Source organism: Gymnodraco acuticeps, unplaced genomic scaffold (genome assembly GCF_902827175.1).
Source record: "Gymnodraco acuticeps unplaced genomic scaffold, fGymAcu1.1, whole genome shotgun sequence".
Lineage (NCBI taxonomy): Eukaryota > Metazoa > Chordata > Actinopteri > Perciformes > Bathydraconidae > Gymnodraco > Gymnodraco acuticeps.
In genome coordinates, this window is record NW_022990680.1 from 43,531 (window position 1) to 59,827 (window position 16,297).

Genomic DNA, 16,297 nt, shown 5'->3' on the forward strand with positions numbered 1-16,297 from the left:
GGGCTTCTTAACATTTATGAAACTATTAATGTTTCATACCCTTTTAAAGGTAAGAAACTCCGCTAACTGACAATAAGAACAATTGTTAGCTAAAAAAAACACAAGAGTAATACCAAGCCTTTGAATTAGCATTGAGCGAAACAATGCTAACTAATGCTAACGCTTTTTTACACACAACACACAGTAGAAATGCCCTTATTACTATCTTAACTGCACAAACAAGATATACGATTTAAAGCTGAGACTCCACAGATTCCACACATGTAATGTCATCACTGTCCGACCTCGAATTCCTGGAGCTATCAGCCAGAAAAGAGAAAGTAAACAACATCCGGTTCCAAAAATATTACAATAATTACGTCTTACCTTTTTTGATTTGTGATCAAAAGTTGTGTTCAACGGAATAAAAACGCATCTCAAGGTTAATCCAATGTCTTTGTGTCACGTAGAATTTTTTACTGATAATCAATCATCATATTTATGGCAATATACTCGGTATAAACTATTGCCGTCTTACAGTCTTATAGTATTACCTATAGTGAAAATTCTAAGTAATAAAATGATTTTTTCAGTGAAAAAGGTCAAATGGAACTGTTGGTTCCCAAATTACCCAGAGGTGAGTCCGCTTGGACTTTATTTTTCTAAACCTCTCTAAAAAGGTCAAATTTCACTTGTTTTGCATCAATCTTGATACAGGGTACTTATTATATGTTATAGTTTGGATTCCTAAAGCTTTTAGTCTACTAACCCATCATGCAAGGGTGGTTTTCACTATAAGTAACGTTTTTTTTTTAGGTAGGTGGACATTAGAATTTACATGTTTTTACTATGTTCCATCTGAATTTACTTTAAAATAAAAACATCTATATTGATTCTGACACTTCTACATCCAACTCACAGATGTAACCTTGCTTTGAGAAAAATAATTATTAATTTACCCCTTTTAGAATTGAAGATATATCATTTGTTAAACACTGGTAAAAATCCAAATTCTTTTTTCACTCAAAACAAAACCAAAAGAATTACATCAATTATTCATGTTATAATAATCAGTTTATTAATATAATAATGATCAATGAAAAAAATAATTGGGGGGATTTTTACCGGGGGATTTTTACCTACATTCCTCTGACATTCCTCTGATTCCCCGAGGGCCAGGCCCGGACTGGCCATCGGGAGGACCGGGAGGTTTCCCGATGGCCTGGCCTGCTAAGTGGCCTGCTGGCCTTAGGATTCTTTTTTTTATGTATGTATTGTGAACGCAACGCTGCGCAAATGTGGGTCTGACTCTGCCTCACAGAGGGTGACTGGCTGTCTACATGATGTGGCCACTTTCATACAGATCATACTAATGCCCTCGATTGGTCTATGTGTGTCATTCAAGCTCGGGAGAGTATGTATGTGTGGCGCGAGAGCGAGAGAGAAAGCGCGTGCACCGGTTACGTGTATTGTTGTTGTTAGCATCTGGTGCTAGCTAGCTGCGCTAACGCATATCATGAGCTGTCAACAAGGTGGAGGAGAGTCCTCTCCAGTCAGACTGAGAGACTGATAACATGGCCACTGTCATACAGATCATAAATCAAAGCCCTTGATTGGTCTGTGTGTCATTCAAGCTCGGGATAACCTCAGCTCAGGTGAGGTAAAGGACTCTCTGAGTGTTTAGATAGTTAACTTAGTCTAAGTTCTCTGTGGGTCTCAAACGGTTTGGTCACCATTTATGGAAACACATATTTCCATTTGAGAGGGGGAGTGATTAGTAAAATATGGATGAATAATACAAAAAATGTTTTAACTAGGTGAAAAAAGGTAAGATAAACTATTAAAACTTGTTGAGAGCTAAAACTAGTCTTTGCTGCTGCCTCAAAGAGGAGCAGGGAGGAGAGGGGGGAGACAGGAGAGGCTGGTTCAGGAGCACAGACACACTCACAACTATAAATGAACCAAAAACAAATAAATAAACAAGTTTCAATGTTTTTTATATTGGATATGGTATGTTATTGGTTATGGCCATGTGCTTATGATTTTATGATTATTTAAATGTATACAGTTCTGTTTCATATGGGTGTAGTCTCTTTAGTTCCCCCTCAAAGTGCACCAGATTGATGCATTTAAGTCCAACATTTAAAAAAAAAAAAATCTTACCGGGGGAGCATGCCCCCGGACCCCCCTAGAGGATTGAGGTCCACCTGCACTTAAAATATGTTCACATAGGTTCCTAAATAGATTTGCACATTATTTTAAATAGTAACCCATGTCCATATGTTTATTCTGGGGTAGTAGATTTAAAGTTTAGGGCTATCACTATGGGCAACAACGCTGTAAATATTGACAAATAAATCCAGAAAAATTGCACAAAAGAAAACTGGTAGTGGCCTGGCTGGGTGTATAATTCCCGGACTGACTTATTGTCCCAGTCCGGCCCTGCCGAGGGCTCACCAGTCATGTCACTGTCGCTCTCTTCTTCCATGACCATTGGAAACTCAGTTTCCTCTGCTACAATGTGCTCCTTGACTGTATTTTCCCCAAACGGTCTGAGTAGAGTGAGTGGTGGCAATGGCACCAACTCGCATTGGATCGACTTGGCCCTTGTGTGGACAAGTGTTTTTGGTCTGCCTGAAACGTAAACGTGATTTATTAGTAGGTATGGGCTAATCCATCAGAGGGAGACGGAGGAGATATAATATATTTCCCCAGGTCCCCATATATTTTATTTGGGAGACATCATTTTTCCTGTAATTTGAGGAACTATATTCATAAAGAAAATTCAGCCACGTGTTCCAGACACGCAAACTCTAAGCTATAGACTGTGTGAACATGGACATTTCATATAGAAAAGGGGGTAAAATAACTGGATCCCCTAGAAAAAGGGGGTAAAATAATTGATCTACTAGAAAAGGGGGTACAATGTTTTAATTTTAGGGGGTGTATTCAAAAGTTATCAAATTCAAATTAAATAAAAAACTATACCTTGAACTCCTTTGGTGGTTGGTATAGCATCTTTCTTCAGGCGTCGACACCTGCAAACATATTTGTTAATTTAAATTAATTGTATTGACTATTTAAACCTACATCAATGAATTACAGTAATCATACAATATACTAGTACATAAGTGTACATAACTTTAACAAAAGTTGATGGTGTTAACATGGAGTATGTATGTATGATCTGTATGTGTAATGTGTATTTGTAAAGCGCTTTGAGAGTCATTGGTAAAGCGCTATAATAAAAAATATAAGGAGTATGGTGAATGGTACTACATGTATTTGGTATAGTATTCCTAGTGACTAGACTTTGAAGTGTTAGCTATTAATTATCATGATTATTGGACAGTTGAATGCAGCATGGATTTGAGCCTTGGATTGTAATCATTTGTAGGTGCAGGCCTAATGCTGAACTCCTCATGACATTTTGAAGGCCACCATCCAAGCCCTAGACAGTTAGACTGAGTAGTAGTAGTAGTACTGGTCCCACAGAAAAAAGCACAGTAACTAGGAGTAGGCTCTAGGCACTATATTATATATTGCAAAAGTTGGCATGCATGTACTGTAGGCCTATGGCTATGCCCGAGGATTACTGCATGTAGGGTACATTTCATAACATACCAGGGTCAGGTTCACATAAATTATCTTGTCACATTTATTATTGTATATGTAACAGCCTTATGGGCATTAATTACATGAATAAATTGAAATGAATTGTATACTAGCATGATATACAGCTAGAGCCAATCGGTCTTTGACGTAGTAGGGTCCTAATCCTAGGCTAGCCAGGCTGCCTGTCAAGTGTAGGCTGTACTCACAGTACTGTTAGTCTATCATGTCTATATGATGACTGTAGTGTACACATTCAACACTGTGTACCGGATAAATGGCGTTGTACAAAATGGTACAGGCTAATGATGCATTAAATCAACAAGAAAACATAATAAAATACTCACTTCTTATGTATTCCACTTTCAATTTGAGCTAGAGACCGAGGAATCTCAAAACAATCGTCATTAAAACGACGGGAGCACACGACTGCCGAATTACTCGTCAGCTTCGGCTCCGTGAAGTTTGCCCGTGTTATCTGAACAAATTTCACCCACTGACGACGAATGGCTGGGTTTCTTGGAAACGCATGCGTCGATACGCCATTCTCTGCATTTGCTGTCGCACTACAGCCATACAAAACACATCTATTCACCATAATAAAGGTCGGCTATTCACATGCAAATGCTATTGAATGTCCGCCATTGTTTGTGCCCGTCTTCCTATGCTCTCGTCATCACCCGAAGATTCCCGACGATTCCCGAAGTATTTTGTTTCATTGAGAGGGCGCAGTAAAATTGAAAATAAAATGAAACTAGGCGCATGAAATTAAAAAAAATTGTTTATTATGCTTATTTTTAATAAAAATACATAAATTAAACCCAAAATTCGCGGATTTCCACTATCCCTTTAACGGTATCAGCTAGAAATTTCTCCAGTTAATTACTTACAATAAGGCAATTGTTTTTTGTATTACAAGTTTTCTGAAATAGCACGTTTAAATATGCAAATTATCCATTATCTCATTAAATAATCACATATGTTAATACATTTCAGGAACACAAATCTGAACTTTGGATAAAGCCAGGTTCAAAATTATAGTTTCATTTTGTAGTCATATTAGTATCTAAGGCTTTTACAGAAGGGATTTTGGATATCTCTTTTTATCATTCCATAAATCAGAAAATTCTGTCAACAGCCCTAAAATATCAATTTTCGCCATGTTTTTAGGTATACAATGTTGTATAATTCAGGCTGTGAATGATATATGAACAAACCCTTCTGTAAAAACCTTCAGAATATTGATAGGAATATAACTGGAAGGTTTGGTGTATGTAAGTGCTACTGAAGTGGACATTTCTCACTCAGAATAGGAGAAACAACTCATCCAGAATGCAGCGGCTCGTCTGGTCTTCAACCTTCCTAAATGTTCCCACACCACGCCTCTCCTCCGCTCCCTTCACTGGCTTCCGGTAACTGCTAGAATCCACTTCAAGACACTGGTACTTGCTTACCATGCTGTGAATGGATCTGGCCCTTCCTACATCCAGGACATGGTTAAACCGTACACCCCAGCACGTGCACTCCGCTCTGCATCAGCCAAACAGCTCGCTGCACCCTCGCTGCGAAGGGGACCCAAGTTCCCATCAGCAGAAACACGTGGGTTTTGCTATCCTTAGCTTTGTTCGTTATTCTCGCGTCCAGGAGAGAAGCTTAGGATAAATGAGACCAATGGAGTCTCTCGAATAAGGTTCAAATGGGTACTTTAATTAAAATGGCGCGGTAATGTTACAAGCAGAGATATGGTTCTGAGAGAGGAAACAGCTGTGTCCTCAGCGTCTCGAGAGCGAAGGGAAGGGCTGAGGAACACACATCAACCGTTTAAATATCCTCCTATGGCTCCTCCTTGTGTGCCGGTTTGCGCTGCTGGGGGTCCTCCCTCCTCCGATCTTCAATGTTCGTTGTTGCGCATAAGACAGGATTCAGACATTGTACGTTCAATATATAACTAAACACGCCTTTCCTCCTCATATTGTCTTTCATCACTTTTCATTTATTGTATTGTAAACGCTGTAATTCAATACTTTAAAATCACTGGAAATACTTTACGACAGTTATCATTTCCGGTAGTCCCGGATGTTGTCATATGCTACCCACGTCTGTAAACAAAACGTATTCAAATAAACTGTACTTTCATTTAATATTCAGCAATAATAATATCTCGACGTCTATAGTTGTTGTGTTGAAATCAGTAGGTGTCGGTGTGCAACACTCCGTGTCATTTCGCTTCTAAATTCACCTCTATATGGAAAGGAATATTAGCCACATGCTAAATGCTAACCGGAGATGAAGGATTTTCAGAATAAAAGCTTGACATCAGACATTGTGCGCGGGAACCTCTGGCTTTTCAGTATAAAACAGCATTTAAACTTACGGTATGTTTAAACTAAATTATGCCATAAAACATTGATTTTAATTTCTAACACTATCCTGGCTCCTAAATGGTGGAATGAGCTCCCCATTGAAATCAGGACAGCAGAAAGCTTACACACCTTCTGGCGCAGACTGAAATCTCATCTCTTTCGACTCCACTTCGAGCGATAGAATTACTAACAAAGCACTTTTATACTAATAAAGGGCTGGCTTATCTAAAGCCAGTTGAGTAGCACTTGAAATGTTTGGCTCTATGAAACCTGATGTACTTTATGATTCTGTTTTCTTCAAGGTTGTGTCTTGTTGGTCGAACGCACTTATTGTAAGTCGCTTTGGATAAAAGCGCCAGCTAAATGCAATGTAATGTAATTTTGAGAAAACGACCTTAAAAGATTGCAGTGAGGCGCTACCTAAACCCTCCTGTTCTCTGGATGACAGCTTGCGCATCGACGCACTCCGTGAAGGCATTTCCTGTTCGGGGTCATTTGTTTTTTGTCTAACCTTGCTTCGTGCAAGTGACAATTGTTGTCGTCTTCTCTGTGAACGTTTTTATCGCTGTTCTTTTGCCATTTTGAGATTTAAATTTCCATGGGAAAGCTAAACGAGGAAGTGTTTTAGCACACCACGTGACGCATCTGAACGTATCACGTTGTCAGAAATTGACACCAGCCAATGAGATTTCGTTGTTTGGTTTAAGTGTCAGGGATGAGCGAAGCAGGCAGGACCCAAATGCAGATTTCTCAGAAAAAGCACCTTTATTTCAAGGCTATAAAGAAACAAACAGAACTCTTCCCTTTGAACACAGTCAAACAACAACAAGGAACTAACAAAGACTAACAGAAAACACAGAACCTAAATGCACACATGACTAATCAAACAAACAAGAGACAGGTGAGGAGGGAGGAGAAAACACAGGGGCACCAGGTGAACACAATCGGGTAATCAGGGAGGGAAAACAGACAGAAAGCAACAGGCAAGACAGGAGGTGAACACTTTTCAAAATAAAACAGGAAACCAAAGACAGAACAAGACAAAACACAACACAGACAGATCGTAACATTAAGACCCCTTTGGTGAATTTAGGAGAAATCTACAGACGCAAATAGACAAACTATAGTCAAATAAACACCTAAATGTGTATTTTGTACATTTTCCTTCCAAAAGCCTGAAAGAAAACATGTTATGGAATCAAAATAGCACAACATCTCAAAATTGACCAGTGCATGAAAAAGTATGTTTTTGCCTGCCGTGTCTCGCCTTAAGCCCAAGATCCCCGACCGCGGCCTCGGTGAAAGGCGAGATCTATCTATTGCAGAATTGAGTGAAAAAGACGGCCGGACAGAACTTTTATGACAGGCCTTTTATGTCGGCTAATTGCATCTGAATTACATCAAATCATTTGGCGCAACTTCCAATTTGATTAAACCAAGAACACAACATAACTAACAAGTCAAAAAGGATAAATATATATATTTACATCATTTTAAGTTTCATTCATTCCAATCCTAAATATAAACGTATGTCACTTATTTTCCAGTTCTTTGAGTGAATGAGTAAATTATTTTGTTGACAGCAACAACAGAGAAAGAAACAACATCTTGCAGTGAGCAGATAACATCAAGGGCCATTTTAACTGTGAGGCTTATCCACTGCAACATTAACATTAATTAAGCCCCGCGGACCCGCCAAAGGGGCCGAAACCACAACATATGCAAGCAACAGCATCTGAGGGCTTCTTAAGATGTAATAAACTATGAATGTTTCATATCCATGTAACGGGAAGAAACTCAGCTAACTGATCTTTTTTTTAAAAACCACAAAGCTAACGCCGAGCCTCTAAATTAGCCACGAGCGAAAAATGCTAACTGCGGTTGCACAGAAAACACGGTACAACACCCTTATTACTTATCATAACGGTATATCCAACATATCGATTAGCATCGTGAGAAGACACAGAATCGATAGGTATATATATCATCACTCCATGATAAGAACTTGCAAACTTATTAACAAAAACAGACATCAAAACACGTGGCGCTAGGTCGCAAAAACGGGAATATGTCTTACCACTGTTGTCTGATCAAAAGTGGTCTTCAATGGCATTAAAATGATCAAAACGCTGCTGAAGTTAATCCAATGTGTCTGTGTCTCTTTGAAATGATTTCTGATAATCCATAAGCAACAAACCTACTTTTCCGTTTTCAGATTTCAGAGGGTGAGACAGGATGCGCTAAACCCCCACTTTTTTTGGGTAACATTGCTGTATATGTGGAAATTCCCCTTCAATTCTATTGGCTCTAACGGTCAAAAAGAGATGTCTCCCTGCTGGACAACAGCTCCTTCAGTGAGGCTGCTGCAGCGGTCAGACTGTACAACCACCACGAACCCTAGTAGACCACCTCACACGCTGGAATACTAAATATGTTTGAAGAATTCTGGGAACCTTTTCCTTAGAAATGCAAAGCTCAAATATACGTATAACATAAGTAAACAATCTTCTAGTACCTTAAACATATTATGCACCAGAACGGTATTGACGGTATTCTTATTATTTTGTTTGTTATTCTCTATTTTCTAGTTTTTGTATTTGTTCATACATTTTGGTACTTTTCTTTTATGTCACCTATTCATATTTGACTAGATATAGAAGTTGACAGGACCCTCTAGGGGAGGACGGAGACGAGACCCTCTTGGGGATGGCCCATGGTGACGTGGAGCCGAGAAGGAGGCCTAGAAAATGTTTCCCGCTCTCAGGTATGATTGTGGTCATCAACTGAATATGGGCCGCACTGTTTCCCCTGACGTGCAACAAATGCTTCTGTCTACATCAGTGCTTCTCAAAATGTGGTCCGCGGACCACTGGTGCTCCGTGAGTGCCCCCTAGTGGTCCGTGAGTATATTGGTAAAATGTCATATTTGAAATAAATAAATTCATTTCAGTTTTCCGCACTCTCACGGGAATATCTCCGCAATGGAGAGAGCTTAAGTTTCGATGGCATGTTATAGCCCAGAGCAACACCTTCATCACACATGTTGCCACTTGTTTGTACCATTTTCAGGCGATTTGTAATCTGTTCTAGAAAAACGATGCGTTTTTTGATATTTGTGGAGTTAGGTGGTCCGCGAGTGTTTTTTTTAGTGGTTAAGTGGTCCTTGGTATGAAAAGGTTTGAGAAACACTGCTCTACATGGATGTTTGTGTGGTGCAATCAAACAGTGTTGGGATCAGCTGTCTCTGCGGCAGCTCAGCAGCCTCTTCACATGCGTGAACACCTCCTTTAACTTCAGTCCGTACACCACAGGGTTCAGTACAGTAGGTACTAGAATCAGCATGGAGGTGATGAGGGTGGAGTCAGATTCTCTGTTGCTCTGCAGGCGGCGAAGCATCAGATCTAAGCAGATGTTGATGGTAAAGTTAAAGAAGACGAGCAGGTGAGGAAGACAGGTTTGTAGAGCTTTGTTGCTGAAGCTACGTGAGCGCCGCAGGCAGATGAAGAGGATCCTAGCGTAGGAGAAGAGAATGAAGGCGGCCGGGAAGACAATAACTACTGTGAACAGCACACTGTATAGTCCACTCAGCTGCGCTGCAGCACCACCACAACTCAGGCTCACAATGCTGTAGAAGTCGCAGTAGACCCTGTTGAGCTGCGCCCTGCAGAGCGGTAAGCGGCTAGCCAGCAGCGTTGTGACTCCCCCTAGAATAGCAGGCAGCATCCAGCAGAGAAGCAGCATCAGCACCACCTTGGCAGGAGTTACCAGCACAGCGTAGTGCATCGGGTGGCAGATGGACAGGTAGCGGTCAAAGGCCATGGCCGACAACAGCATGAAGCTAGATGCACCAAGAGAGTTAACAAAGAAACCCTGGCACAGACACAAAGTCCGGGACACCTGCACCAAGCCAGCGCCGGACAGCAACAGATCAGACAGAAGTTTAGGATAAATCAGTGTGCTGGCTGTGAGAGAGTTCAGCAGAAATGATGCCACGAAGGCAAACATGGGCCGGTGAAGAGCTCGCTGCGAACAGATGATATAAATCACCAGAGAGTCACTGAACAACACGAAGAGGTACAGCAACAAAAACACGAAGAATAAGAGCGAGCTGTGGCCAGACAGCGAGGAGAAACCGACCAGCGTCAGGGACGAGGTCACGTTAAACCCTGCTGACGTCATGAGGAGACCCCAACAAACAACACGCTGTGACCTCAGGTCAACAACAACAACATAGCTAACCAACCTGTTAACATCTAAATAAAGGATATAACATTAGTTTATATCACATTGACATATACAGTAGTAATAAGGAAACTGGAATATTTAGAACACACATTTATTTAACATTCATATTTAAAACGTGTATTCATAGAATATGAATTCACAGTTAATTAATCAGATACTACAATATCTGCTTTAACATTAATGTATAGGTCAATGATAAATATCTATCATGAATCAGAAACAGGCAAAAGCATCATCGCAATGAACACGATACATGAGAAACATGACATTAATATGTGAAATTAGTCATAAACCAGCAGAACAATCACAAGGAACACGAAACATGAGGAGAAACTGACCTGAACCCACCTGTTAAAATATTAATACATAACATTATGCATCACCACAGTGAACCATTGAATGTACGTGAACACGAAACGTGAGAAACATGGGAAAGAGACCTGACTCCACCTGTTTCAACAATTGTGTTAATACATACACACAACATTAATAGTTATAAGATTCATTTAAAGAATGTTAATATATGATTAATCATGAACACAGAGAAACATAATCTCAGTGAACATGAGGAGAAACGGACCTGAATCCACCTGTTTAAACATTAACTTCAATTTATATAACATTAATATATACAGCATTAATATAAAGTACATAATCCTGTTTAAACATTAACGTGAATATATAACAATAATGTAAGAAACATTTATACATATGACTTCAAAATAACATTTATAAGTGAGATATTAAACTAAGATTAGCACAAGGAACACGAAACGTGAGAAGAAACTGACCTGAATCCACCTGTTTAAACATTAACTTCAATTTATATAACATTAATATATACAGCATTAATATAAAGTACATATTTAGTTTCATAATGAATCAGAGAAAGGCAGAAATATTATCACCGTGAACACGAAACATGAGGAGAAACTGACCTGAATCCAGCTGGTGAAACATTAATATAACATTAATGTAGATATGATGAAGCACGTACAGACAGAGACAGCATCTCAGTGAACATGAGGAGAAACTGACCTGAATCCAGCTGTTAAAATATTAATACATAACATTATGCATCACCACAGTGAACCATTGAATGTACGTGAACACGAAACGTGAGAAACATGAGAAAGAGACCTGACTCCACCTGTTTCAACAATTGTGTTAATATATACACACAACATTAATAGTTATAAGATTAATTTAAAGAATGTTAATATATGATTAATCATGAAAACAGAGAAACATAATCTCAGTGAACATGAGGAGAAACGGACCTGAATGCACCTGTTTAAACATTAACTTCAATTTATATAACATTAATATATACAGCATTAATATAAAGTACATAATCCTGTTTAAACATTAACGTGAATATATAACAATAATGTAAGAAACATTTATACATATGACTTCAAAATAACATTTATAAGTGAGATATTAAACTAAGATTAGCACAAGGAACACGAAACGTGAGAAGAAACTGACCTGAATGCACCTGTTTAAACATTAACTTCAATTTATATAACATTAATATATACAGCATTAATATAAAGTACATATTTAGTTTCATAATGAATCAGAAAAAGGCAGAAAGATTATCACCGTGAACACGAAACATGAGGAGAAACTGACCTGAATCCACCTGTTTAAACATTTATGTTAATATATACACACAACATTAATAGTTATAAGATTCATTTAAAGAATGTTAATATATGATTAATCATGAAAACAGAGAAACATGATCTCAGTGAACATGAGGAGAAGCTGACCTGAATCCAGCTGGTGAAACATTAATATAACATTAATGTAGATATGATGAAGCACGTACAGACAGAGACAGCATCTCAGTGAACATGAGGAGAAACTGACCTGAATCCAGCTGGTGAAACATTAATATAACATTAATGTAGATATGATGAAGCACGTACAGACAGAGACAGCATCTCAGTGAACATGAGGAGAAACTGACCTGAATCCAGCTGGTGAAACATTAATATAACATTAATGTAGATATGATGAAGCACGTACAGACAGAGACAGCATCTCAGTGAACATGAGGAGAAACTGACCTGAATCCAGCTGGTGAAACATTAATATAACATTAATGTAGATATGATGAAGCACGTACAGACAGAGACAGCATCTCAGTGAACATGAGGAGAAACTGACCTGAATCCAGCTGGTGAAACATTAATATAACATTAATGTAGATATGATGAAGCACGTACAGACAGAGGCAGCATCTCAGTGAACATGAGGAGAAACTGACCTGAATCCAGCTGGTGAAACATTAATATAACATTAATGTAGATATGATGAAGCACGTACAGACAGAGACAGCATCTCAGTGAACATGAGGAGAAACTGACCTGAATCCAGCTGGTGAAACATTAATATAACATTAATGTAGATATGATGAAGCACGTACAGACAGAGGCAGCATCTCAGTGAACATGAGGAGAAACTGACCTGAATCCAGCTGGTGAAACATTAATATAACATTAATGTAGATATGATGAAGCACGTACAGACAGAGACAGCATCTCAGTGAACATGAGGAGAAACTGACCTGAATCCAGCTGGTGAAACATTAATATAACATTAATGTAGATATGATGAAGCACGTACAGACAGAGACAGCATCTCAGTGAACATGAGGAGAAGCTGACCTGAATCCAGCTGGTGAAACATTAATATAACATTAATGTAGATATGATGAAGCACGTACAGACAGAGGCAGCATCTCAGTGAACATGAGGAGAAACTGACCTGAATCCAGCTGGTGAAACATTAATATAACATTAATGTAGATATGATGAAGCACGTACAGACAGAGACAGCATCTCAGTGAACATGAGGAGAAACTGACCTGAATCCAGCTGGTGAAACATTAATATAACATTAATGTAGATATGATGAAGCACGTACAGACAGAGACAGCATCTCAGTGAACATGAGGAGAAACTGACCTGAATCCAGCTGGTGAAACATTAATATAACATTAATGTAGATATGATGAAGCACGTACAGACAGAGGCAGCATCTCAGTGAACATGAGGAGAAACTGACCTGAATCCAGCTGGTGAAACATTAATATAACATTAATGTAGATATGATGAAGCACGTACAGACAGAGACAGCATCTCAGTGAACATGAGGAGAAACTGACCTGAATCCAGCTGGTGAAACATTAATATAACATTAATGTAGATATGATGAAGCACGTACAGACAGAGACAGCATCTCAGTGAACATGAGGAGAAACTGACCTGAATCCAGCTGGTGAAACATTAATATAACATTAATGTAGATATGATGAAGCACGTACAGACAGAGACAGCATCTCAGTGAACATGAAGCTGTGAAGCTGCTTTTATCACTATCCTTCTTCCTCCGTGGAGATCATTATATATTCATTAAAGGTCATCTGCCAATCACAAATATGTTGTTGTTTGGAATGGCAGGTTCTGAGAAGGCAATGTCAAGTTAATGTAAAACATAAACATCTTAAAATAGTAAAAGCTACTTATATGTTAAAACCTTTCTCGTTCTTAACACAGACTATATTCAGGGTCGATATAGGTTGAACTGAGATTCCCACACACACATTAAGATGTTCTGATCCGCCCGACCGATACAAAGCACGGCTTTGAAGGAAAGGATAAAGTCACTAATCATGTAGTTGCTTTGAACTGTTCTTTGGTAAGTGTGCAGAGCAATGTTGATTTAAAATGGTGGTTTGAAGGTTGAATATTTGTGTATATATTAATGATTAATGTAAATTAATTCCAGTTAAATGTAACTATTAGGAAGACGGTTCTGTTTGTAATTCTTTCTATTTTCATTGTGTTATTTGGTGGCATCAATGTGTGCATTTGATACAGGAGCAGTGTCTTTAGGGCCTCGTAGCCCTTAAGGTCAGAATAAAGAGATCCTCGACCACGCACCGCATAGAAAGGTTCAACCTGTCTGGGAATGGATGCAAAACATCTATTGTCTCATTATCATCTATTTGCTGGATGAGGTTTGGTTTTGAGTCCAAACGTGTTAAAGCAGGAACACGTGCAGCGCTGTGGGCCGCTGGTTAGCATCTGTTCCCTTCATGAGCACATCCAGTGTGACTGACATCCAATTAACATTCATGACAGAGCACACATTTAATTAACCAGGAAAACCCAATCTTTCACTTAATCGGGATAGACATGATCCTCAGAGACGTTTGATTATATTTCAATCATCCGTCTTTCTTGGTCATTGTGCAATATTACTCATTATGAATAAAACACACCAGGAGACAGCTCTTCGGGTCCCGCGGGGAAATACCCGTTTTGTCCTCGTTACGGCCTCTAATATAATCTGACTGGCAGCTCAACCCCCTCTCTCAATCACTGTGCTGGACAAAGACGACAACTCCACTCATTTAATAAGCTTTTTACTTTAGAAATCATAAAGAGGTATTAATATGTGGAGATTATCCTGCTGAACTAAACGTATAAGAATCATAAACATTTGTTTAAAGAGCAACTTGCAGGTTAGAGACCCCAGTGAATAAAGAGAGACAGCAAGCGCATTTCGTGGCATCTGCAGGCAGTGGCAAGTACTTCCGGCATATGCCACCGATGCCACAACTTACCGAGGCATCTGCCGCTGCTCAACGGGAGTTGCCACAAGATGCCAGAGTAAGAGAAGGTTTACTGTAGCTGCTATTTAAACCCGTATTTATCGTGTAAAATGTCGCTGTTTAGGCATGACTTTATCGAACTGATCTGTACACAGGACTGATGATCTGTACACAGGGTTGGGTTGTAACGGAATACATGTAACGGTGTTACATAATCAGAATACAAAAATCAAGTAGCCTAACTGTATTCAGCTCGCGTTACATTTGATTGAATCTGATTACAGTTACTTTCGTAAACCTGAAGTGAATACTGTTATGGAAATAATTATCATAGACGCCAAGATGTGACATACAGGACAAACCTTGACGTCTGTTTACCTCCTTTAAGGACACAGGCTGTTTCAGCCAATAATGTTATTGTTCCCATTCTGTGACCGGTCAATACTGGGTCACAGATGGTCTGTATTGTGGGTACACTGGGACACTTCCTTCTCTGTTGTCTGAGGACTCCAGGGCATGACATATCCAAGGCCATAAGTGGCGGAAGCTGGTAACTTAGTGTGCCCAAACTATCTAAAGCTATCTTATCAAAACATGTTGATGACTCTCTGTGGAACCAGTTAAATGGGCTGGCAAGAGAGAGGCTCTCCAGAATTGACGTGGCAACTCTACCGTGAAGTCAGAACCTCTGGCTCTTGGACTTGTGATGTGAATCCTCCGGCCGTAACTCCAAATAAACCATCAGTGTTTGACATCAAAGCTACTGCTCCTACCGTGTCTCCTTCCTGAGTCGGTGACTCCCACTGCATAGCTACACAGAAGTTTCCTCTACAAATACATTTTGGAATACTTATTGGAATTATTGGTGGAAAAGTTTCCTCACAAAATGTAATATTCATTACCGGCAGAACTGTGTGCGCAGCAGCATGTCTGTGAGGCCCCGCCCCCGCACGCAGTGAGAGAGAGATCTCTTTTAAAATATATTGAAAGTTAGAAACGGAGATGGTTCGATAAAACGTGCAAGATAACGTTTATGTAGCATTTCTTTATTGTCGAAAGATTACATTTATAACGGGATCAAATCAAAGTGAATGGCCTGCTGCTGCTGAAGGCATGGGGCAAATATAACTGTCCTTTGCCTAATTTATAAAGTAAACCTTAGCATCTCACTAGCAGTAGCAACTGCAATCAGTTACAGCTGCCCTAAGTCTGTAGCCAAGTCTAATAACACCAGTGTACACGTTGCTGTGTCCATACAGATATTTATTTGTTAATTATTTGGTGTTTGTTTTATCTGATCCGGATGGTTACTAGTTCCTTTTCTTTATGGCGGCATTTTTGAGCGGTAACACCATGGGTTCAAAAGTTCAAAATTCAATGAAAAGTGGTGATCAGCAATTGTATATGTTTAAACGTCTACTGTGAAGGATATCATAAAGCCTTAATGCACTCGAATGTAAAACAAAAA

The 16,297-nt window shown here is 39.3% G+C and overlaps 1 protein-coding gene across 1 annotated transcript; it reads right to left on the reverse strand.

Annotated features, from left to right (window-relative positions):
* Positions 1-9,188: 9,188 nt before the first annotated feature.
* LOC117555295 (olfactory receptor 6N2-like) lies at positions 9,189-10,133 on the reverse strand. Its single transcript, XM_034230145.1, has one exon. It carries the CDS (start codon positions 10,131-10,133, stop codon positions 9,189-9,191), a length of 945 nt encoding a protein of 314 aa, XP_034086036.1.
* Positions 10,134-16,297: the final 6,164 nt, after the last annotated feature.